Here is a 26,635-nt window from a genome sequence, read left to right on the forward strand (position 1 = left end):
AGTAAGAGGAGTGTACTTTTTTGAAAGAAGACTTAAATTTTTTGAATTATTCATTTTGAAGCAGACTGAAATTAGTTAGTAATTTACTTCAATTCAATATGGCCAACTCGTTCATGGGGCCCATTAATTGACTTTACTAGGCTGCAGAAAAAATAATGGCTTCTTGTATGCAGCTCTATGCACGTTGTCACGTACACTTGTATATGTACGTAGGCTACTATATTGTAATAGAGGAATTGGAGGCTTTCAGGTCAACTCGGTCAGTAACCAACTCGGTCCGAGTCAACTCGGTAACCGACTCCGTAACCGACTCGGTCCGTGACCAACTCGGTCCGTGACCAACTCGGCCCGTGACTGACTCGGTCCATGAGCAACTCGGTCCGTAACCAGCTCGGTCCCTATGGGAAAATGTACGCAAAAAGATTGCATATCTTTGTGACAAGGCGATCCCGATAGTATTTTAGGCGGCCCACCCCGTCGCCCGCTGAGCTGAGGTTGCGTGGACCATGGAGAAAGAAATCCACAGAGGGGCCAACATGAAAAATATTTAAATGCTGCTTTGCCGTTATTCACTACCCACACCCCACTGACAGTGGTCAGTGACATCCTAGACCTTACGATTACAGACTTATATAATATTGCGGCCGGGCGCGGCACTGTCACCGGCCTGCACCGGCCGTGCATTAAGGCGACGGCCGGTGGGGCTGTGCGGCCAGGCGCACAGCCCCATGGCCGGCCGTACCGTACCGTGCACCGTAGCGATGGCCAGTGGGGATGTGCGGTCAGGCGCGGCACTGCCCGGGCACCGGCCGTGCACTGTTTTTCGCACATTTTCCCATCGGGACCGAGCTGGTTACGGACCGAGTTGGTCATGAACCGAGTTGGTCATGGACCGAGTCGGTCACGGACCGAGTTGACTCGGACCGAGTTGGTCACGGACCGAGTTGACCGGCACGCAATTGGAGGCGGACTTTTCCAAAATGGAGTTGCCCACAACTGTGATAAAAAGAAACTGTGACGGAAAATTAACAAATTTCGGCACATTGGGGGAGGTAAGCAGCAGTAGTAACACGGTAATCCTTAGAAGGCTTAGTCCCACTAACTGGGGCGCTTGACCTCCTTTTTTGACATTTGGGATGTTGGTCTGTTGTACATGTAGGCTAGCCCCATATGTGGCCTATTAATACTGGACTTGTTGATGTTGTGCCCATTCTTGAAAATCACGCAATCTTAAGAATGTGCATGCACATTCTCATGATTGTGCAACTGGATCCTTGCGCAATCTTCGCAAAAAATAACTATTCCAGATTGAGCGCACATTCTTAAGAATGCGCGACAAGATAACGGTCTTGTTGGCCGAGCACCTGCTGCGCTTGGCAAGTCTAGCATCCTCTTTCACTGATTCTTAATAATTATACTGTTGCAATGCAAGGCGCTGAAAAGTAGAGTGGATATGAAAAGTATACGCGTATTGGGATGGGGGGGGGGGGGACCGGGGAAAAAATAAGAGACATAATAATAGTGTATTGGAAAGAATTCTGATTTTTGTGATAATAAAAGGGGGGGGGGGGACGTAAGAATGAAGAATGTGAAGAATGAGAATGAATACTGTGACATCTCATAGTGCTAATGCTATTTCTCATTTAAATTGCCACCAGTTTATTGTTCACAGTGTCACACCCCCATCATTACGCCGCAGAGCTGGATTCTATCTAGTCAAAAAAGCATTTTTTTTTCGTGGCATGCATTTGATAACAGGGACTTGTAACTTGTCTAGCCTAAACAAAGCACTTCCCAGACTAGTTCCCAGTCCTCCGTTATTACAAAACTTTCCATAGTCATGATAGTGGGCAGAAAAAAAGCAATAGTAACAGGTTTAATTTGATTCAAATTATCGTAGTTATACGAGTACAGAAGCATAGAACATTTTCTTTCCTTTTTATATGAATTGTTTCCCTTTTAACCACTATACATTTCATTTAACATAATTATGGGCAAGATTACCATATATGCGAAGTTCACTAATTTTCCTCTGTATTGACTAACAAGCCCCCAGATAGCAATTTCATGTCATCAAAGTCAATTTGAGCAGTGAGAAAATACAAGCATTTTCTTAGAAAACACTTATTAAATATTGTTCAGTCCAATCTCATAGGGTTTGTACACAGGGTGTTGAGTGAACTTCGTATATGGAAATCTTTCCTAATTATGTCGTGCAATGTTTGTTAAGATTGTGCAAAATTCATAAATTCACGTGATATTCCCAGCCAATCTTAAGAATGAGCGCTCATTCTTAAGAACGCGTGCTCATTTTTAAGAATGCGCGCTCATTCTTAAGAATGCGCGCCCATTCTTAAGATTGCGTGATTTTCAAGAATGGGCACAACAGACTGCCTCCGTAAACAAATCATAGGCAACACATCCACATGTACAAAAACGTGTCGCACTTTGCCAAATTTTGATTTTCACATTTAGGCTTAGTTTGTAGGGTTTTTTGCTTTAGAAGCTTACTCACCCTCTTTATAGGCTAATCAGAAAGTGCTGCCTTTTTCAGATGTCCGTTTTTCGTGAAATTTCCAGATACATTTGCACACGTTTGCGTATCAAAATTTCAAGATGAAATTTCACAAAAATTAGACATGTGAAAGAGGCAGCACTTTCTGATTAGCCTATACAGAGGGTGAGAATGCTTCTAAACCAAAAAAAAACCTTCAAAGTAAGCCTAAATGTGAAAATCAAAATTTGGCAAAGTGCGACACGTTTTTGTACATGTGGATGTGTGGCCTATGTTTACGGAGGCAGTCCAGTAAATAGGCCACATTTATGAGGCTACATGTAGGCCTACTACTACAGTACGAACATCCCAAATGTCAAAAATCCCTAACATGGCGCACTTCGAAGCTTACCCAAATTTCCTTGTATAGTGTTACCAAACCTCTTTGTTGACAAACCTCAAATTCATGCAGTAAAATACTAGTACTTTTACCTTTAAATTAATGCTTGCTATTTAACCTCTGTGAACAATTTCGGTTTCATAAAATTTAATCCGAAATTCAAGAACGGTGGCGTCTGGAAATTGGGCACAAATTGGCGGAGTTTTCCCTAACGTGGCGCACTTGAATAAATCTCGGAAAATTCCAGATTAACATTTAAGAATTTCTGTAAACCTGATAAATTCTGATAAATAATTATTATCTCTACTTACTTACCCAGCCAGATGTTTGTCAGAAAATTATTTTCTTATTTTTCCTGGCATTTTCAAAGGGTTCACTTTGCACTTGAAAATACAATCGAAAAATCACGTCAAAATAAATTTTTCTTCTAACTTTGTTACGGGTAAATAACCTCGCGATTTATGAACAGGAGTGTTTAGAACTTGATGAAATTTCACTTTCTGTGAAATTTCAGTTAAAACTTTTGCTCTAGGTAGGCGCTACAGGCGAAAAATCAAAGTGCGCCACGTTGGGGGCTGCGCCACGTTAAGGTACATCAACAATAGGCTAGGCCCTCTAGCTGCCTAGTGCCCCAGTGGGACTAGGTAATCCTTTTCTTTAGGACACCTCTATTTTCACGAGTTCTGTTCAAAACTGACTTTGGCAGATGACTGTCCAGTAGTACCAAAGTGACTTTTGCAGGCTAAAGCAGTCTTTATGGGCCTATTGTTTCCCCCACCCCTCCCCGTAGCCCCATAATGTGGCCAATTTACTGGACTAGGCCTAGGCCTACCTCCGTAAATAAAGGCCACACTTCAACATGTTCAACCATGTACAAAAACATGTCAAACTTTGTCACATTTTGATTTTCACATTTAGGCTTAGTTTGTAGTTTATTTTTGCTTTAGAAGCATACTAAATCTCTTTATACTTAATAGGCTAATCAGAAAGTGCTGCCTTTTTCAAATGTCTAATTTTCGTGAAATTTCATGTTGAAATTTTGATACGCAAACGTGTGCAAACGAATCTGTACATGGTTGAAGTGTGCATTGGTGATTGGTCACAGCTGTTCAAGAGCACGGTGCTGTATACAGTGTAGAAACACACAATGTGTATATTGTACATTGACTGAGTACGACAGGAAAAACGTATTCGTGCTCCGTCACGTAGGATGTAAACAACCGGTTTTTTTTTTTCTTTTCTCGCGAATGGTAAGACAGGTTGGTTTCCTTTCAACCAGATGTTTGAAATTGGGATTTCAGAACCTTGTACCCCTTTAAAGCTACCGGTATAGTCCATCATTTGTAATTTGTGCATTTTTTACGTTTGAAGCAACAGAAGTGTTCAAAATCTAATGAAGGATACTGAACAACTTACTTGATAAAGTTTCAGCTCAGCTTCAGCTTCAGCTTCATATTCTGAGAAAAACAGCATTCTAGGATCTCAATTTTAAATCAAAAGTTGCTAAATCATGTTTCGAATTGTTTTGAATTGCAGCTCTACGCGATGTTGCACACTGATCCAACGAATTATAGCAACCGCGCGCTCGTGTGCGTCGTTCCAATGCTTGTGCGCGCGCTGCGCCGAATAACAAAACGAACAACTAATTTAAATTTTCCTACGGTGCTTCTTAAGAAGCACCGTTGGAAATGCCTTCTTTCGTTGATTTCTTCAAAATGAGAGCTTGCCAGAAAGGATAATTTCACAGGGAGTTTAGTCCCCTAATAGGCCTACTATCTTTCAACCAGTATGTTTTTCAACAATAATTACGCCGGTTGCTTTTTTGGATAGCTGCAAATGATGGACTCGGGCTTTAAGTCCACAGATTTATGAACGGAGCGTGCATGAGCGTGTGGCCACGTTTACGGGTTGAGGTGAAACGGTAGGCCCATATGGATCTCCTGGCCTTGTTTACAGCTTTTTAAAATTAAAACAGTTTCAAAATTCGAGTAACTTCATAATTATCAAATCAGGATGATAAAACATACATGTACATGTACTTGTTAAAATTCACAAGGAAAGAAAAGAGAAAAAGGACTATTCCTTGTGGCGAATGTATACATATACATGTATATAAAGCACCTGGCAACGCAAGGGACTTGACCGGGGCCCGTGATGCTGCTTACCGTATATCATTAGTTCTGGATGCAGTCTACCACATCCACTGCCGTGATGCGTGCTGTACGTGTATTCGAAAACAGCCTAGTGATCTGTCGTCTCTTTGGACTGAATATTCACCAGAATAACCTGGGGATTGTCTGTAGATCACGAAGAATGTTGTGGTAGGACTTTTGATGCTCATCTAGAATTTTTATAATGAACATAATACTTTGAATCCTTGGATAAAACATTGCTGGTTTTTTTACGGAAACTTTATAAACCTACCACTCATCAGAGCCATGTTGTCGGGTGTTTTCAGTTGGTCCAGTTGCAGTATCCATGTTTTCGCTGGTCTCTTTTTCGTGCAGTTCGGGCTCAAATTTATATGGAAGAACGGCTTGGAGGTCACCGTTTCCTTGGTCAACATACTCATCAAAAAAAAAAAAAAACCGATGGACAGGAATGTTAATCTCTGCGAGTCTTTGAAAAAAATGTTGATGTTTTTACTGCTTGACTCCGAGCCACATGTTGCTGGGGCGCATGGGGTAGCAGTAAACAGCCGTTGTATAAATAAGTCCTGTTTATTACGTCACAATTTTTCTGATTTTACGAATTTTGCATGAAAAATTCAACATCTGTTGATTTCAAATATGCGCTCGCCGACCGACGAATTACTCGATGAATTTCAGCTTTATAAACATACATGTATAAACGCACATTACAAAAAATTGGGAGTTTGTCATTATGATATACATGTATATGGGTCTACTCTACAATAAAAAAATACAAGAAACAAAAAGACGTTCAGCATGAAAATGTACTGTAATGTGATATAGTATACTGCACAATGTAAAAGTGAGGGATTGTGAAAGTCTTTTCATATAGTAATACCATAATTATTGTAATGACCATATCAGCGTGTAAATCTTCTTTCTTTTCTCTTGTAGAATAAAGCAGTGCATCACTGGGGGGAGTTTGTACACATGCAGTGTCCAACAAAGTCAATGCATATGGTTGATATGGACTTAGGTACTCTAACCCCTAAATCTCTTGAATTGGAAGGACCTCATTTGCACCAGCCAACTGCACATCATGATACTCTTCCTCATAAATCGTAAGTTTGTGCAATATGCACTTTAAAATATGTTCTCTACAAGCAGCACCGTTGCCAGCTCCTGGCATTGGGGGAGGGGGGGGGGGGTCACAGTACAAACTAGGGGCCACACCATAAAAAAGAAACCCAAAGATATACCTTTTTACACTTATGGTTTTTGTCGATTGGGGGGCCAGTTGGTTGCTCGTCGGGGTGGGGGGGGGGGGGGAGCTGGCTTAATGATTTTCTCAAGAATTGAATCAACTTGTAAGCAGTTGAACTAAAGGGCTTTTTTTGTAGAAGACCTAGAAACTCAGCTGAATGACACCCAGTTCTGCCCCAGCAGCAGTTCATTACAGGATCAACATCAATTGACCAGCCTTTTCCATTATACATGGACAAGCGCCTATGATCTCCTTCAATCCTTATGTCAGAATTCTGTCTGTTGCAGCTTGCCAGCTGAGATGTGCCGTCCTGATGCCATCAGCATTCACACCATTCAGTTGATGAAGCACAACCGCCGCATCCGGACAATTATTGCCGCTTCTCAGCAGCTGCAAACAGAAAGCAATGTACATGTAAGCGAAAGATTCATCCATTTATAGGCCCTATCCATCTATTATTATATGTTATAAATATATATATACACATGTATTTTAGAGTAAAGTATTAAAACCTTCAGCTTTTCGTATGCAACAGTAAAGTGATCAGAGGAATTCAAAGCATAAGTGAAAGATTCAGCACAATTTTAAGGAGTTTGGTAAACCAGAAAGTCTCAAAAAGTGATGGAAGTTCTTGTGATCAAACCAATGTGTGCTATCAGGATTCACTTCATATCGAATAATTCATGTAGGATATGTAGGATGTGTAACTTCATAAAGGTACACGTACATGTATGTATCTATGCTTGTAAGTTTTGATTTACTTGACTTACTGCTGTCCTGCTGCAGATTGAGGAATCTTTGGAGCTAGCAGTCGTTTCACCATGGAATTCCAGTAGGGCCTGTTGTAGGCTAATCTACATGCTTTGGACATTGTAGATATTCCGAGATCCAGGCAGCTTTGTTTGATGTTGTCCAACCAATGCTTGGGAGGCCTGCCCCTGGGTCTCTGTCCAGTGATTCCTCCTTCTAGGGCAACTTTGGGGTATCTGGTGTTTGGCATACAAATCACATGACCAAACTAGGACAACTGCTTTGCTCTTAATATTTTATCAACGATCGTAGGTTGTCATTTTGTGGCCGTTCGTATGGAAGTGTTTCTGATTTTGTCTCTTCTTGATATGCCTAGGATATGTCTGAGGCAGGACATCTCGAAGACTAGGAGTCTTTGCTCTTCCCGTTTCTTCAGTGTCCATGCTTCAGATCCATATGTAGCAGTTGACAGGATGAGTACTTTGTACAACTCAATCTCAGTGTCACAGCTTATATCTTTAGATTCCCAGAATGAAGACAGTGTTTGCGTATTGCCCATGGCTAGACCTTTCCCATTTTGATGTCTTGGCTGCTGGTAGATTTGTCGGTTATAACACCGCCCAGGAAGGTGAATGTTGGTACTTGCTTCAAAGGCATGTTCTCAATAAGAATTGAACTATGTTTGCTCTCTTTTATGATTATTTGCACCTCTTTTTACTCTGGTTAATGGTGAGACTGAATCTCTTGCTTGATATTTGAACCTTGGACACCAGTAGTTGGATATCTTCTTCAGATTCGGCAAGTAGGACAATGTCATCAGCAAATGGTACATGTAGGTTGTTGATTGTTTTTGCCTTGGACTGTGACACCTATGTTCATTTCCAGATTTGCCCTGGTGATGACTAGCTCAAGTAGGATTGAATTTGCTGCGATGATAGTATGCAACCCTGTCTGACGCCTGTAAGGATTTTAAACCAGTCCGTCAAGCCGTTGTTGTCTCTCACAGCGCCCTTGGAGATGATGTACAAGGCCTGGAGTAGTCTCACATTCTTGCCGGGTTAGCCCAGATGTCGCATAGTAGCCCAGAGTCCTTCTTGCCACAAGATGTCGAAGGCTTTTGTCATGTTTGTAGTCGATGTAGCAGAGGTACAAGGGATTTCTTATTTCGGTGTACTTTTCTATTAGGAGTGAACATCTGGTCTATTGTGCTTCGACCAGGTCTGAATCCAGCTTGTGAGTCAGATAATAGTTGTTCTGTTCTTTGCTCTTTGTTTCATTGTGCAAAATGGAGCAGAAGACCTTCCCTGCAAGACTGCGTAGACTTATACCCCTATAGTTGGCGCAGTCCAGTTTATCTTTTTTCTTGAATATGGGAACAATGATGGCTTTTCTGCTTGAGTAATGGGCGTGTCTTGTAATACGCTAGTGTCTGATTGCAACTGCTTCATAATGTAGCATTTCAGTATACAATCAGCATTTCAAATGTGTTGTCAAATGATCAGAATATTACATACAGTACATTAAAACTGATGTGATTATGGGAGGGCTTGAGATCTTATCGGCATTTCATATCTTTTAAAAAAGAAACTAAATAGGCCCTTCATTAAAAACACAACTGTTTAAATAATGATAACGACAGGATATATGTTTCCATGTCTAGGTTTATGTGATTTTTTCAAGAGATTTGAAAGGCATATCAGATCATTTATGTATTTTTTAATTGAAGAGGATATCAATGGAATTTTAGAGATAAAATTCTTTTTGAAATTCACATTATGTTGTATAAAAAGTAAATATGTGTAATGGATGGCACATTAGCTTGAAGCTAGTTGGAGTCAGCAATACTGACACATTGGACAGGGGAGGACCGTGAAGTCTGGTGCTAGGAGCTTGTAGTGTTCTTGCTGGGCTGAAACATAAACAGTGCCTCTGTTACTTCTAATAGAAAGGAGAAGACCGAGGTGCAAGACCAAGATTGCAGTCATTACCAGCGACACCTCTTATGCTGGTTCCAACTAAGAGGACCTGGGCTTCTAGCAGCGACAACATGGGCCAGTTAGAGCAGCATGATGAGTGAGTCTTTAAAAAGCCCCTTGTACACCTTTTGAATCTAGATGTTTGTGGACAAACCTATGGCTGTTTCTGCAATTTGTTGTATTTTTTGTCATCTTATAGACTGATATAACATAGATGTGCAGTAGAAAGTTGTATAGTGTTCAATCATCAGTGCCAATAGTTCAGAAGCTATAGGCTTATAAAAATGCACCTTAAATGTGATGTCACATTTCATGTGATGACGTCATCATGACATCAGGTCAATTTTCATCTATAACACAACTCGGCTTTTTTGTTGTTGAAAACTTTCAAAGAAACTTTATTCTTTCTTAATAAATTGTAGAGAGGAGGATGCCATGAAAATAACGTATGTCACTGGGACAGACAAGACAATATCAAATTACCATTTTTTTGATTGATGAAGATCTTTTTAACAACTGAGAATAGTAAGGGCCATGTAAACCCCAATTCATTTTTTTTCTAGACTGTTCAACCAAAGAAATAACTTGAAATAAAGACATGTTTACAGCTTTTCTGAAATAACGTTTGTTACATGGACAGATAGTAATAATCACGTTTGTGACAGCAAACTGAAACGATACTGATACTCAACCATGCAAGGCCGAAAATCGTATATCAGAATGCTCTACGGTGAGTGCACGAATAACCTTGTCAAGTTATACCAACGTTGTTGTACCAGACGTTGCAAACTGATAAATAAACTGACTTTTCTAAAGAGATGTAGAGATGCAAATGTAGTCCCAAAGAGTCTCCACCTACGAGACCTAATACAAGGAAACAATTCTTTTAAGCAAACGTACATTACTCATGGAACAGCAAACACTGATCATTAAAGATTAACATTTGAAATAACTTTAATGAAATGCCATATCCTGTACCATCACGCATTCATCACCAGTGTACAAAGCTTAACCGATAAAACACAAGACCCCGGATGTCATGACCTGAATTGTAAACAGGGCAGAGGTCATGACATCCAAGCCAACAGTGTGGGGGCGCTGTTCCATTGTAATTACTTTTTTAAGCAAACATACATTACTCATGGAACAGCAAACACTGAACATTAAAGATTAACATTTGAAATAACTTTAATGAAATGCCATAATAGGAGAGACAATGTTTAACAAGAACACCAAGAAATTTGGTAAACATTAGCATGTCAATTCCAAATACTGGCAGTAAAGCCAAGTAAACAGTAAGCCAAGTGTCTGTTATGCACCCAGTGATATGTTAACAAACCACCAAGTACAACTACATGTATGCTACACTTCTGCAGTATGCTCAAATTTCACTTATGACCAAACAAGTTATTACGAAAGTTTAGTGGAGTGTTGGAGTGAACAAAGTGGTCATAGAACACTGCTGGGCATTCCCAGCATCCAATTTTCCTGGCTACATCAGGATCACAGCCTGTGTCAATTGCAACTGTAGCTGCTGTGGGTCGGAAGGATTTTGCACTGAAACCCCGCCCCCCAAGTCCAGCCAGACCTATAGCGGAATTAAGCTGATCTGCAATTGATCCAGCTGACAATGCTCCATATGGTCTCTTAAGAGTGACGAACAGTGGGTCATCCTTGCATAACAGCCGATGGCTGTGGGATTTGCGGATGTAAGTGTGCAGGCAAGAGACTGGGTCCACCCACTGATTGTCCGCTGCTGGGATGGTAACTGAGAAGCCTTTACGGTGAATGTCATTCTTGATCCCGAAGAACTGGATTGACAGTTTTCCGTTCTCGTGGAAAGTAAGCTGACTTTTGCACATAACCATAGGCTCGCTAGGTCCATTTTCGTTGAACAGTACACCCTTAGGTGCAAGGTCGGATGGCCTCGCCATAACCGCGAGTGTCAAGAGCGTTATTGCTTTCAAGCATAGACGCTTTAAGTCCAGTCCTTCATTGTCACCCCAAGATTGGAAGAGACTGACAAAAGGCTGTATTGGCATGACAGATGAATGTGTCATTGGAGCAGTGGTACCACTCTTTTCAAGAGCGGTAATCAGTCTATGAAGCTCGGCAGAGTTTGTCGGATTGTTCTTGCCTGGAGAAGCCTGATGAAGGGCTGTCAAGGCAGCCATGGTGCTATGCAAAACTGACCGTGGCTTTGAGGATGAGTCCGCCACTAAGCACAGAAACTTTGCTAATGTGGCAGTGTCATATGGTGGATACTGCAATTGTCTTTCCACACAAAATTTGCGAAGTCTCTGTAATTGGCGGTCATATACACGCAGGGTAGTAGGCGCCCAGCTGAGTATGCATTGTGAGCTGGCCCTTGGTGACCAGTTCAACAGTTTTAAGTGACTGCTCCAGACACTCGCCAAGCCATAAGTTGCCAGTGGGCATTCTTTAGTGGTTCTGGTCTTACTCCCACTGACCACACAGTCCGTTTTGAGTTTGGGAGGGATATGGGTGGCGCTATTGACATTTCTTGAAGCGTTTGATACCAGATTTGTGCTGGCCAACATGGTGTGATCAATGTTGCTGTTGCGTGTTGCTGCTTGAGTGTCTCTATCACTTTTGGGATGAGTCGGAAAGGTGGGTTTACATAATTGTTTTCCGACCCCCAATTGTTCTGAGCCATAGCATCCACTCCCTCCGATCTTGGATCGAAGAAGCGCCTGTTGTAGCGGGGTAGCTGTGTGTTGAGGATTGTTGCACAGCGATCGATGGTGTGAGGGCCCCATTTTCTGTCCAGCCATTGGAAGAGACCCGCGTGAAGTCGCCATTCATACCGCGGGTTGAGTCGGGAGAGGGCATCGGCCAAACTGTTGTCCCGGCCTGCTAAATATCGTGCGGTGATGGCGATATTGTGTTGAAAAGCTAATGCCCATATCGCTGTTGAAATATCTGACAAGTCCTTTGCCGGGCCCCCGAGATGGTTCAAGTAGGCCACCGTGCTGATGTTGTCGGACACAATTTCGATTGACTTCTCCTTTACTGTGGGGAGGAACGAATGAAGTGCCATAAGTACTGCACACATTTCGCGATAATTGGAGGGCATGTTGCTCAACCTTTTGTTCCAAAAACCTGCTGCTTTTTGTTCAAGGATCCATGCTCCCCAACCTGTGGACGATGCATCGGTAAACATTTGGAGTTCCACAGGTCGTCGCTGTATTGGAGTGTGGTTCCAATTGTTTAGGGCCTCGCGCCGGAGTTTTCGCGTTTTCTCTTGAGGAATGCATATTGTTGGCACAGTGCCCGGGCAGGTTGAGATATTATACCCGATCCACAATTTTGTTTGTTCAGGTACCAATGAGGATTTGTCATAATTAATTGTCCACCCAAGATCCTAAAGAGTGGCAATTAGGAAGTCTGATTGGGCAGCAATATTACTTGGGGATGCCACAAGTAACCAGTCATCAACAAACAGGGCTGCACGTAAACCACAGACCCTAACATATTCAAGAACCGGTCGCAAAACTTTTGCAAAGAAGTAAGGTGAGGCGTTTAACCCAAATGGAAGTCTGGCCCAGCAATAATAATTATGATTCCATTTAAAACCTAGGAAGGTTTGATGACATTCACAAACAGGCACATGATAAAACCCATCCTTGAGATCAATCGTAATTAACTGGTCCTCACTCTTCACTAATGAATAAACAACGTCAATTTTCTCGTTAGAAAACTTGGGAGCATCAATGTAAGAATTCACAACACGTAAATCAATAATAAGTCTCCACTTATTTTTGCCCTTCTTCGGTACCACATTCAGTGGAGAGACAACTCTAGGTTTAAAGGCACATCTGGCAATAATACCTTTCTGAAGCAAGTTCTTAATCTCACTATTCAAAAATGTTATTTGATCACTTGCAAAATTTCTGTTAGGTAATTCAATCACCGGTGGGTCAGTGGTAAACGGTAGTGTAACACCGCATTGAAGCCAACTAATAACAGTAGGCGACGCACCTATTTCTTGCCACTTGGAATAGTTAGAGAGTGGCATGATTCAGAACTATTCTCCTCCACACATCCGTTCTACCTTGACTACGACCACCTACACCTCTACCATAATTTCTATAAGAATAACCCCTGCCTCTGGAGGCATATGACCTAGTATTTGAACGTGCCCCTGATGCTGGTTTTCTTGAAGCTGCGGCTACTTCTGCTGCTAATTTTAGCTGGTTCACCCCTCGATCAGAGAAGCAAGCATTGTTTTTCTGAAAGCTGCGAAACAACTTGGAGGTATCCTCGTCGAATTGTGATGCCACAATAACTGCCTCGTACTCACGCTGATTGTAGTCCAAGTTGGCTTTCAAACTTACAGCCAGCTGGTCCAAGAATGCTGGATCCACACTTTCATTCTTGTGAAGGTCGCTGTACGCTAGCTGAAGTACTTTCAGAGCTGTTTCTACGTAGCAACTGCTCTTTTTAGCAGAAAGTAAAGTGCCCTCTCAGTTTTATTATTGGTACCTGATGGGCAGGGGCCCTCACACAGCCTGAGGGAAGAGTCCAGATGTACTCGTGAGACGGTATCCTTAACCGCACTGAATTCCTTTTGGATATCTTCTTTACTGATGGCGGCCGCACCGGTGTCAGTGGCTGGTGTGTCTGCCTGATTATCACAGGTGCAATCAGGCTTGTCCTGTGGTGTCGTTTCGACCACACTGTCCTTTGTAACGGCTGACGTTTCCTCCAAATTCGGGGCAATCCTCGTTTCTAGTGCCGATAATCTCTTCTGAATATTGTTGAGCAAAGTCAACAGTTGTGTATTTTCACCAGAATTGTGCTCTGCAACAGACATTTTGTGTCAATTTGACGATTTTTTACGGCATCGAAAGCCGGATCATGCGGTGTGAATGCGTGATAGAACACAAGACCCCGGATGTCATGACCTGAATTGTAAACAGGGCAGAGGTCATGACATCCAAGCCAACAGTGTGGGGGCGCTCTTCCATTGTAATTACTGTGCTTGAATCATACACACTGCCAATAAAGCCCTACTCCGATCACAAATTGCCTCCACCCGATGTTTCCTATACCGAACTGATCAAGAAATAATGAGTAGGAAGGCTAGTCTCCGTACGACTATGCACACAACTGATTATGATAAGATATCAACCCTCACGGAGATCCAAAAATTCCAACGCCTCACTTCCTCTCACACAAAAAGAATAGACAGAGCCTCACGGAACACGTCCAAAAACAATCGGAACAATGATGACAAGGAGAAAACGAAGTTGGTGGTAAACCTCAGCCAACGCCATCTTTGTAAAACGAAATCAAACGTCTTAGCCTTGGGTATGAGTTTTGCCACCTACCCTAACAAGATTCCAGTAGAGGAGTTCATTCAATCGATTGAACCTTCTATTCGTAAACTTGGCATACAGAAAGCAGACGACATCTGTATGCAAGTACACCAAGTCCTGAAGCACTCAAAGCCTCCCATATCAAACATACATGTAACAATACTGGAACACCAGGCTATCAACAGCCTCTGCAATGTTACTTCATTACACATTCTAAAGGCAGAATGCAATTGTCATAATGGACTGCACAGAATATTATCAAAAGGTTCAGGATATCCTCAACACAGATACCTATGTATATCCGCCTAATCATAGCACAGCCTTACTGACTCCGTTATACAGGCATCTTTGCCCGCCAGCTCCAAATGCCCAAGATTCTTAGGCCAACCAAAGATTTACAAACCCGATAAACCACTCCAACCCAATGTGTCTTCAACCTACAACCTCGCACAACACTTAACATATAAATCTCCTACACCCACTCGTTGGCAACACGCCTCACCATGCACCCAATTCAGCAGGGTTCATCAACACCGTAAAGGGAATTCAACTACAACCCGCCGACATGCTAGTGAATTTTGATGTCAAGTCTTTATTCACTAATGTACCGACTGAAGAGGCATGCCTCGTAACCAGTCTCAGACCCCGAACACACCTGACATGCCGGTTGCCGTCCTTCCATGCATTGGCCATGCATCGCACAAGATCCAGCGTACCCTCCATGAAGTCAATATTAAGGTCTACTACCAAACCCGGAATAAATTAGAAGTGAAATTGAACACCAACAAAGACAAACACATTCCGAGCAGTCAAGCAGGAGTTTACTGAATTCCTTGCTCGTGTGGCAAAGTGTTGCATAATCAGCACTGCTTTTCCCCTCCATTTTTGCATGCGGTTGCCCTTATCAGAACTTGCTGTGTGACACAGTACATGTATTAGAATTTTTTTTAAAGATTTCTGTCTGTTTTCACAAAATGTTAATTTTGGGGTGTGATTACACAGCATGAGCTATTGGTGAGGGGGCCACCTCCTTCCCTTTAGTTTGTACATGTACACCACTTCTTTTATACAAATATCTTGCCTATTTTTGTGTAATTTTAATTTAAACAATGGAGATGCCTTACATGCACACCAGGTTGGGTTATATAATCCTTTTATCTTTCTACCATTCTATTCTCTCTTTTTCTAAAGAATATGCAAGCCAACAATATTAAACACTAGTGTACAAAATGAAATGTTCACATCCAGAAAACTGAGCAGGCGAGCTGTGGCTACAATATGTGCACATGCGGGCTATGAAAGTAAGTGGCTGATGACCTTTGATATTCTCATCTTTACTTCTGTAGAACGATAGTTGCCATCCCCCTCCCCTGTCTCCCAAATGTGTTTCCCCTCTCTCTTGCTAAAATTCTTGGAGCATTTATTTTTCATTATAGCCATAAAGAGGAAATATTTGTTTCAGAATGAAAGGGAACAAATTAAAGAAACATGAAATACTCAACTAATACAACAGCATAGTTTTAACGCACACTTGAGTTTACCCACTCTCTGGCTAGAGCTGGATTTCCTCATCAATGAGATTAAGTCTCAGGTGATCCCGTTTCATAGGCTGACAAACATGTTTGCTGCTTACCGGTATGACCTATCGGGTGTCTACAAAAAAGTATACCCATTTTTAAACATAAATTATCACAAAATCCACTGAATATTTCAGAAAAAGAGGTATCCAGAAACTCCAAGACAGACGGAAATTGTCCATGGTGTTCTAATTGTTGGACATTCTCACAAAATGTGAAAGGCCATGTGTCAAGATAAATCAGGACATGAGCACAGAATCATTGACAGATGAATAGTGGCAAAGCAACTGTCACTGTTCCCCAACTGATCCCTTAGATTCCAAGGGGACCCTTGCCAGAACTGCCTAGAAAGATGTTTTTAAGAGGTTCATGCCTCAGCAAATTCAGCCTACTGGCAAAGAGAAATGTGCATTCTGGCAGGCAATTTGCCACCTGGATTAAAATCGATCTGAGTATGTGATGATCATGCACACTGAAGCATCCAAGTCAAAGCCAAAGCATTGTGCCAACTAATGGCCAAAATAACTGCCCATTCTGGCAACTAGGATGCCTCTGAAAGCACCGTAATCACCTGACTTTGGCATGACACCTTTCACTTTTTGGAATCGCTATATAAAACTTGTATGATGATGCCCCTCTTCATTGCATTTAATGAAGTAGTTGTAGCTTTGAAAGCTATGCACACTTTCACTCTAGTTAGTCATTTAAGGTGATACCTTACTTTTCCATTTGATTTTGCCTGACTAACACAGCTGCCCACCACTTGTTTGTATAGTGAGCCAAGAATCAGCCACTGAAACCCTGACTGATGTTCTTCATGAGTATTTGACTAAGGTGTGCAAGTTGCTAAGGGGGGCCGTGGACAAGGAGGCACTGACAAGCTGCACTGGATTCCAGGTGGGTTATGTCAACACAGGTGCTTGGATTGAAGTCTGCATATTTTAACATTCAAATTTGAGTACAGTTTTCTGGTTTGGAATTTGGAAACTTGAGATTTGAAACCAGTGTTGAGAACAACTGTCAAGTATACGGAGCACTTTGACCCTATTTCCACATTTGTGTTCCTGGCAAGAATTTATTACAACATACCTAATTTCTTCTTTGCATAGAACTGATAACTTTTTTTCAATTTTAGAAGGATGATTTACATTAATAAATAGATTCTGATGTCAGCTTATCTTTGTCGATGTTACTTGATAAATTAATGCAATGGGGCATCGGTATGGCTGATTATTTCTGTCACAATAGCTTCAAACAAAGCAGTTTGTAATGACGATCACTTTTATGCTACAATATTTTACACTACTGTTTGTGAATTAATGCATTTTTCTTAACACAATGACAGACATGAGTGTACAAACTCATAAATGCTCAGCATGAAAGAATATCACATGAGATATCCGACACAATGAACTGGGGCAATTTCTGCAAGCACATCAGCTTACTACTCACCGGTGTTCCTGGCAAGAAGTTATTAGAATGTGTCTTTTGTTTTTTCTTCATGTTTCTAAAGGCGAAGTTGGAAATTTGAATATATTCTGTATCAACAAATTCTGTTTTACATATTTTAGAATCTCCAGTTTCACAAGTCAGTAGTCATTTCACATCTCATAGATTGTTGAAATTCCTTTTTTTTCTGCTGAGAATAAAAGTCATTGTGTGGATGATGTGACCTGTACTGTAGAGTCATTTCTTACAGTGTTGATTTCAATCAAACTTTTATAAGCCATTTTCTGGGCTTAGAAACCACTTGTCTTTTCCACAGGATGTTTTGTCGCAAGTCCTGCAAGAGATTGGCATAGGTGACACAGAGACACTCTTCAAATTCTGGAAAGCTGGGATTAAGGACTACCATGCCTTCATACAGAAGAGAAATTCTCAACTCAGGGAGCAGTATGACAAACTAAGGGTGGGTACTGAAGCTCTAGTCTTGCTGAAATTAGTGGAAGTGCCTTATAAAAGAAACCAGGCTCCACAAACTGGCTTCAACCATGATACCATGACACCAAGCATGTTTTGTGGTAAGTACATTCCACTCAATAATCTATGAGGAGTGCCAACATTGTATACACATATGATTCGAGCTCCTGCATCAGTTTAAAGGTATAGTCCATCATTTGTAATTTGTGCATTTTGTTCGTTTGAAGCAACAAACATGCTCAAAATCTAAGGAAGGGCACTGAACAACTAACCTGATGAAGTTTCAGCTCAGCTTCAGCTGTACATTTGGAGAAAAACATCATGCTAGGTTCTCGATTTCAAATCAAAAGTTGCTGAATCATGTTTTGAATTGGGCCTGAATTCAGCGTCTGAGACACGTTCTCACTGAGCTGATTGCATCTACGCGATGTCGCGCACTGATCTGACGAATTATAGCAACCAAGCGCGTGTGTGAATCGTGTCAACGCTTGCGCGCGCTTCGCCGAATAAAAAGAACGAACTACTAACGGAAATTTCCAACGGTGCTTCTTAAGACGCACCGTTGGAAATGCCTTCTTTTGTCATGTTTGTTGATTTTTTTCAAAATGGCAGCTTGCCAGAAAGAATAATTTCACAGGGAGTTTAGTCCCCTTACTATCTTTCAACCAAGTATGTTTTTCAACAATAATTACGTCAGTTACTTTTTGATTAGCTGCAAATGATGGACTCTGGCTTTAAGCAGCCATCGCAGACACAAGCACTCAATAACCAGTAAAAGTATCATGATGGGAAGGAGATCCACTGCTACGTCCATAAAAATCGGGCTGACTGGGCAACATCTTTCAGTTTTCATGACATTGTAGGTGACTTCATGAAAAATCTTAATGCATGGGGATAAAATATTTGGAAGGGGAATCATTGACATTGGTGTGCCCAAACATAAATTTATTGGGGGATATGTCCCTCTTTTGACCACCCTCCTCCCACTAGTTCAATACTTGAGATGTCTAGAGGATTTACTCAAGGTGGCAAACATATTTTTTTTCTGCAAAATCCTGCACTGAATTAGGTGATAATGGCTCTGTAAACTTTATCATAGACTCCTACCACTCCTCTGTGGGGAATTTTGCATCAATAGGATATTAATTATAAGATTTCTTTTTCTTATTCAGAATCCAGGTGATGCAATAGTGTCCAGCGATTCCAAGTCTCCTAGGTAAGATCCTGTTGTACATGCTACCATCAATAAACTTTTCATTACCCACTTGATAATTGGAATGGCTTTTTAAAAAAGCCTCTTTTTTCTCAGATTTTTTTTTTCTTTCTTTCTTTTTGTTCCCAAAAATGCCATAGACTTTGGATATGATTTTTCTACGGAGCACTTTTGGCATTCATCTTTGTCATACATCGTTCAAAGTTAGCATAGACATAGTCCCTATAGTAAAGTTGTGTCCCGAAGAGTGACGTCGTGATTACATCATCAGGGGTCACATGACGTCATCACAAACATGCATATTTTGAAGTCCTAACTGTAAGTCCGATTCGGTTCTAACTTGGTATGTCGGTAGACCGGGATGTGTTATAGGTAAAAAACGAGGTGACGTCATGATGACGTCATCATGCAATTTTATATGAAGTTTTGGACCTTTAAGCTATATCTCACGAATGCAACATACAAAATTCAAAATTCTTTTCATATTTGGTTTGTTAGGTAATAGGTATTTGCACGGCACGAAATTTTGAAAATGTGTGACGTCGTCATGATGTCATCAAAAATGCAATTTTTTTAAAACACATCTAAGGAAAGGTCCGATGGTTATGAAACTTGGTGGGTAGGTAGATAATGGTACTAGTATGCAAAGTCCGAAGTGTCGTCATGATGACGTAATTGTTTGATTTTTTATGATTTTTTAATATTTATATTTTTATTCTGCTTCTAAATTTGCACACTTCCTTTCATCGGATTGACTGTAAACTTGGTTCAAAGCAAGACCACAATGACAAAATGTGCATTGAGAAGGGTTTTCAAGATGATGTCATCACAGGGCATGTGATGTCATGCGATAAAGCTTTTTTGGGGAATTTTTCTAAGCATTGTGAACAACCTTTAACTGTATCAAAGACTCTAAAAAGTGACTGCAAAAGTACTAACATAACATAAACATTAATAAAATGCGAAAAAAGCCGTATGTTCTGTTTGAACAGACATAGCTCTACTTTTCTTTTTCTTTTTCTTTAATGCAGGAATTCAATTCCTGACTACAATAGTAAGATATGTACTTGTCATGGGGTAATCCAAGCCATGTCAATAGTCAGTTTCACCTTAATGTGTGGTTGGTGTGATTATATTGTAAATGAACACAGCCATGATAGGTAGCCTTAGAGGCACTGTACAGTCATAAGACAGAAAGATCAAAGAGTTAGGCCAGTAGGCATACCTTTTAAAGCTGGCTTTGTACATGGAGCAACAAAACAAACGTAATCTGAAAATATCGGTATCTGAAAGTTATTTATTTGGACATTGCCAGAGTGATTCATCTGCTTTCCTTTAATTCCTTATTTGCATCTCTGCAGTGTCAGATGACCAGTGTCTCACTAGTTTCTGGGGAATGATCATAAACATTTTACCTGTGATATTCAGCTGTTAATACATCAATTAAAGATTGTGCATGTGTAATTAAATGACCAAATTGAAAAGTAAGCAAAATGAATGTGCATGATATGCACAGAGTAGGTCTGACTATGTTTCAAATTGTTTTAGGAGTGTGTCCCACTTCTATTGCAAGAGGTAAAAATAAGTTATCAATGCCGTTCTTTGAACTTTGTTTTTCATTAAATGTCTCATTCAAAAGTTAATAATTTTGTGTTTACAAGATTAGAAATTCAGTTTAGCAGTTGTACCACCTAATATTCTTTTGGAAAAAAACTTAAATTTTGGTTTGCAATTTTTATGCAAAACAGATGCCACCACCCATCCCCCTGCTAATACACTTGTTCATGCTCTCTATTTTATATGTATATTCTGATAGAGGCAGGAACCATATTGCCCTACTGAGTCATTGTTGAACTGAATTATTGTTGGGCCACAAATAATTAGATAATTGTGAAGTAATCAACCACAATTAAATGTGGGCCTGTTTTTATTGGATGTTGGATGGGGGGGGGGGGGGGAGAGACAGACAGTACATCTTTAAACACTGACACAATGATAATATATTAAAATTTTGTCAATACTGATACAATTGCTTAACTTTGAGTGATACAATTAAAACACACTCAGATTCAAAGAAGAGCCATTCATAGACATCCAGTTTCCAGACAACGAGCAAGATTCAGAGATCATTTCTGATGTGCCAGAACAGCCAAATCAGCCATTGAATTTACATAGTCTCAATGCTATGGAACTAGAGGACCAGAGCCGTGCGACAACTGGCATGACTGAAGAGGGTAATCACTGGTATCCATCAGCATACATCAAGACAGAACCAGGGACTGAGGCAGGATCAAGGCAAGGGGACGGTCAGGCAAAAGAACTTCAAGAGCACTCTAATGATGAGGTGGGTGTAATTCTATTCTTTTCTCTCTTTTGTGCTCACTGATATTCACTAGCTGCGAACAGTGAAGATATCTGTTAACGATGAGTGGCTAGGTTTATGACTGGGCCTCTGGTTCATATTCCGCTACAGTGAAACGTCGCTATAACGAACATCACAGGATCCACAGAAATTGTTCATAATAGCGATCGTGCAGTATAGCGATTTTAAGCTGCCAGTGCTCTGATAACTCACTTTTCAATAAATAGCCCTCTGCAGAACTTCACCCTGCACGCCCTGGTAGTTTGGACCAACCAATTGCGGCGAAGGGTGTGCTTTTCTCATTAAAATTTGCCAGCATTTTCATTTTTTTTTCACCGTGTCAAAATTAAAAAAAATTTTTTTATGGGGGTCTGAAACCTTTCCCATGTTCAGAATAAGTTCTTAATTTTCGCAATATATTTTTTTTCGTAAAGAATGTATACGAAAAATGATGTAATCTCTCAAAAGAGGGTGAAACACCCCTTTACAAAATTAATGGATCCGTCCACAGAGTGACTCTTCATGGCAGTCGCAAATCGAAAAGTTATTATTTTTTTACGGCAGCTACTTGTCAGCGTGTTGCTAAAATAATTATGATTTCATAAGTTTGGCACAGTAAAAGGACCTGTTTGTTCTTAGAACAAAACTAATCAGCAATTATTGCCATGAAGCAAGTTTTTAGTGCTCAGAAGGGCATGCTCGGACGGGACGGAACTCGTCGGGAAAACTGTCAGCGCGTGTGGGAAAATTTTCTATCATAGTTGCCGGGCCGGGCCGGATAGGGCTGCGACTAACACGGTAACAATTTACGATGTTCATTTCTCAACGTCATCAAGTCAAATTATAACGGGATTTTGTTTACACAACAAAAATAAGATTCATCCTTCAACTTGTGTTGTATAGCATGTGGAAATTGCGGTGCCTATTTCTGTCAGATACATGTGCGCGGTGCACACGTGTTTGTTCGAACAGGGAAACGGCCTCTGTGCTTTTCATTGTAGCCCAATACATTGACATGTACATTATGTATGCACTTCAGAAGCTGAACTGAAGTTCGGAGAAAAAAAATCGAACCGCAACCAAACCGAACCAAAACCGAACTTTGAGTGTCAGTTGCAGCACTACATGTACACGGGTATTAGTATCAGCAGAATAATCAACCATCTAGGCATAACTGACATACTCTAAGGACAGGATATCACTGACCTGCCAAAACAGTCATGGCAATTCTGGTTCACCACAGACTTGAACCTTTTCTATTTCTTGTTTATCAACGCTGTGCACTTGCTTTATAGCATGAACACTAAGTGGATGTTTGTGTGCATATTTCATTTGGGGGATCAGGTTGACATAGTGTTACGTTCCTCGCCGTCCATCTCTGTGCCCCAGTTACAAGGCAGCCCAGGCCATCATGTTCATTTGCATTTCAGTCGCTTCCTGATTCGGTAGGCTTTTCTTGGAAAGTCATTCTGAGGTTTTCCTACCACCTCTAAAATTTGAGTTTTCTTTCCGGCTTTTAAATATAGGAGCCCCAGGAGAAGTAAGTCAAAAGACTTCCATTTACTATCCTATCAGGAACACTCTCTGGAGTTTGCATACAATTATTACAAGTTTTTCTTGTAATAATTTTTTTTTTTATTTATTTCTTTTTCCAAATTCAGGCAGAAGAAGTGATTGGCCCCAGCCATTCTAGTACATCGCCTGTTGTTGACGTGGACGTCACATCACCACAAGCTCATACTGGTCATGAGATGACCCTCATGAATCCTAGGAAGAAGTAATAACTTGTTTTTGAATTAATTACAATCAAAATGGAAATCAACAACCACAGTTGGCTGTGTACCCCTTATGAGCATTGGTTCAAGCTAATTTATTCAGAACAAGAAAGTTGATGGTAGTTTCTACAGGTCATTGCCTTGAGTCCCTTAAAAGCCAAAGGTCCCCCCCCCCAAAAAAAAAGTGTTGCTGCATAGTTAATAGAAAATAGATCCCCTCACACAGATTTCTGCTAGCAAGTCCACTCAGGTCTTGGATAGTGGCACAGCTAGAGACCAAGGGGTCAACAATTGGGAGGGGGCCTGATTTCCATTTCCATGTCATCCACAGTATTTGTGGATATACACGTTAGCTACAATGTAAACGCTGGTAGGATCACTCTGACCAACTCAGTCAGAAATTTTAAAGAGGATTTGGGTTTTGATGACTTTTGACTTAACTCATAAAGCATTTCTTAGGTGGCCATTTAAGACATTTTAATTAAGCTTTCATCCACATTGAAATCATTCTCTAAAATGTGGGGTGATTTAACCAGGAATGACTTAGCATACTTCACAGTGTTTTTTTTCTTCTAAATTCAAATTTAACTTTAAAGATTACAAATTTATGAAATGATAGAACGTGAACCTTGAATAGATCAAGAAATGTGTTTGCATGTTTTCGCACGTAACATAAAAAGTAACTAAAAGGAATTATTATTTTGTTTTTGAATAGACTACTGCGCTTTACCAATCTTACAGTTAGGTTATTGTGCACAAGATGTCCAGTTTCCTTCTTTCACATTCTTATCTAATTATCTTCTTTACAGGAGGAAGAAATGAAATGTATGGATGTGATCATCATCTACAGACTGTTCTTAATCATAGACAATTGACCAGTGATGTACTCCATGCGAGTGTCCTGAGCATCGTTCTGGAAATGAATTCAGCATGGCCTCCAGCCTGCAGCATTTTCTATTGCACACAAACACACATCATCGTGAATCATGATAGATAATAATCATAATAAGTTCATTTTAAGTTTACTTACATGTAAAAATGTTATTCATAAATGCCTGAGACAGTTTGCTCATTCCTCTTGGTCGAGAGCCCATCACATGGGTAGTCTTAAACCGCTGTTTAAACACCAGTAAGCAGCGTTTGAGGCTGGTCATTAACAGTGTATGAGGCTCTGCGCCACATATGCAGTGTGCGTACCATGTACGCCAGCTACAACAGAGTGAACCAGTGAGTACGCCGTGCACGATGCGCACCATAGAAGTGGCCTAAACATGGACTAAGTTCGTTGTACTTTTCCACATTTTATGACTTTTAATTAAAAAGGTATGTATGAATGGGAATAATAGTGTGATGAAGCATTTATAAACATGATGTTCAATAAAAGCCAATATCGGCAGCCAGTCATGTACATTTTTTGTAACTGCTTAGTTACAATGCATTGCGAGTCAAGGTTTTTTTAAGTAATTAAATGTTGAGACAACATTTTACAAGTATTACCGTTCTTATACTTGTCTGAAAAAAATAAAGATTTACTAAAAAGAGCCCATTTGTAACGGCTGTCCATGGACTGTAATTTCAGTACCCCTAAAAGACTAGTTCCTGGCAAAGCCTCATTATCAATATAGTTTGCACTGCACACTAAATCGGCCTTCTGAACAATCAGTGCAAGGGTGGTTATGACAGCGCATCATTGATAGTTTAAAGGGAATATTGTAGCGGAAAGTGTAGGGACTTGTAGCTAGTTTATTTACAACGTCATCCCTATTGCACTAACGTAAATTCACTGTGTGTTGGTGACTGGGCGGAGCATAAGAGCCCAGTGGCTGAATGCGCGTACGCTATTGGTTGCCTAAGGCCCATAGGTTTAGTACATGCATATGTGTTTGTACGGACTGCATGTTCACGTGAGGGCTATTCACGTGATCGCGCGGAGGAGTTGTGCTGTGGACAGCGGACGGTAAGGTCGTATATTGCTCGCGCTCTGTGTTTGGGTAATGCTGACGCGCACTGTGTAAATTGCGCTGGTCCTTACGGTGCTGAAGTTGCGCTGTGTGAGGCTGACGCGCAGCCGTACAAGGGAATGTACTGTACGATACTGACGCTAGCTTGCATGGGTAAAGCGTAAATCAGGTTAAGGCTGACGGCGTATATTACTTACATTGGCGTGCATTACTTACACTTGCGTGTGTTATTTACATTGACGTGCACTACTTACATTGGCTTGTGTTATTTACAGTGGCGTACGTTACTTACATTGGTGTGTGTTGTTTACTTAGTGTACGTTGTTGACTTCGTGTACATTGTTTACTTAGTGTACATGGTTTACTTAGTGTACGTTGTTGACTTGGTGTACATTGTTTACTTAGTGTACATTGTTTACTTAGTGTATATTGTTGACTTACCAGTGCATTGTTTACATTAGTGCACCTTGTTGACTTACCAGTGCATTGTTTACATTGGGCACATTGCTCAAGCTGTGCGCATTAATTGCTGCTTAGGTGAGCTGTTAGCTGACTTGCATCTGTATATAAGGGACCCTGATAATTAACCACCTCATTAAGACTCAATCACTACTGCCTATTTCTTGATTATTGTATAATAAATTACGTTCATATTTGTTGTGCCGACAATCCTGTTGTCCATGTGTATTTGTTGTTGGTTTATTGTGCAATTAACAGTGGGTAATCACAATCATCATAATCGGCGGTATATTTCCTCCAAAACGGACCTGCTCCCTAGGCCTTGAGGTCGCTCTGAGTGGTCTCTCGTCTTGGGAAAGCTTGCGTTCGGGAAGATCAGCTACACTCTAATAGGTGTCAGACTTGGTCCCAACGAACTTAGGTTTGGCCCGGGGAGATCCCCGCCACAAATGGTGTCAGAAGTGGGATGATTATGATTGATTAAGTGATTTCTCTGCTAAGTTATTTGATTGCACATTGTGTTTTGACTTGTATTGCTAATTGTACTGTGGTTTAATCGGTTGGTTGTTGTTTGTGATTGTTGTGGTTGTTTTCAATTATGAGCAGAGGCTCGCAGGGTCAAGCGGGCACCTCAAGTGCTGAGGCTGAGGTGCAGCGACTGCGTATGGAAGCTCAATTTCTGCAGTGGGAAAAAGATCTCATTGCAAAGAAGTTGGAGGCTGCCATGGAGATGCAGTCGGGTGGTTCCCCAAATGGAAGGAACACGATCACGCCAGGTGGGAGCCGGCGTATGTTCCATCAGGTAGATACCGATGTTGAGTTTAGGTTGCCCGAAGAGACTACTGGGTATGTCTCCGGAGCAATGGGGAGAAGAGAGTCAGACACAAAGATGTTGACTGACGGGGCCCACAAACGTGGGAGGGAGGTGAGCTTTATGGAAAGTACGCCTCTGAAAGACTCGAGCTCAGGGATGAAACCCCGAGCAGGGTCAACGCCAATCGCCTTGGAAC

At 41.0% G+C, this 26,635-nt stretch overlaps 1 protein-coding gene across 3 annotated transcripts; it reads left to right on the forward strand.

Moving 5' to 3' along the window:
• The first annotated feature begins 465 nt into the window (after positions 1 to 465).
• LOC119729803 (STAGA complex 65 subunit gamma-like) lies at positions 466 to 24,751 on the forward strand. 3 transcript variants are annotated; one of them, XM_038202591.1, is made up of 11 exons: positions 466 to 595; positions 5,981 to 6,147; positions 6,578 to 6,704; positions 8,986 to 9,113; positions 15,550 to 15,659; positions 16,711 to 16,832; positions 17,701 to 17,844; positions 19,028 to 19,071; positions 21,136 to 21,412; positions 23,092 to 23,207; positions 24,015 to 24,751. In XM_038202591.1, the coding sequence occupies exons 2-11, from the start codon at positions 6,017 to 6,019 to the stop codon at positions 24,025 to 24,027; spliced, it is 1,212 nt and encodes a 403-aa protein (XP_038058519.1). In that variant the 5' UTR covers positions 466 to 595; positions 5,981 to 6,016; the 3' UTR covers positions 24,028 to 24,751. The 3 variants fall into 3 exon arrangements, with proteins under 3 accessions (XP_038058519.1, XP_038058499.1, XP_038058510.1); XM_038202571.1 differs by lacking the exon at positions 466 to 595 and adding an exon at positions 642 to 1,073; XM_038202582.1 differs by lacking the exon at positions 466 to 595 and adding an exon at positions 645 to 1,052.
• The last annotated feature ends 1,884 nt before the right edge of the window (positions 24,752 to 26,635 follow it).

The sequence above is a fragment of the Patiria miniata genome, unplaced genomic scaffold (genome assembly GCF_015706575.1).
Source record: "Patiria miniata isolate m_02_andy unplaced genomic scaffold, ASM1570657v1 HiC_scaffold_1, whole genome shotgun sequence".
In the NCBI taxonomy this organism is placed as follows: Eukaryota; Metazoa; Echinodermata; class Asteroidea; order Valvatida; family Asterinidae; genus Patiria; species Patiria miniata.

Bases quoted from the DNA above. Each gene is read 5' to 3' on its own strand.
- LOC119729803 (XM_038202571.1), top strand. From the start codon at position 981: ATGGAGTTGCCCACAACTGTGATAAAAAGAAACTGTGACGGAAAATTA. The intron at 6,705-8,985 runs GTAAGCGAAAGA...TACTTCTAATAG, and splicing joins AAACAGAAAGCAATGTACAT to AAAGGAGAAGACCGAGGTGC. The intron at 17,845-19,027 runs GTGGGTACTGAA...TTTCTTATTCAG, and splicing joins AGCAGTATGACAAACTAAGG to AATCCAGGTGATGCAATAGT.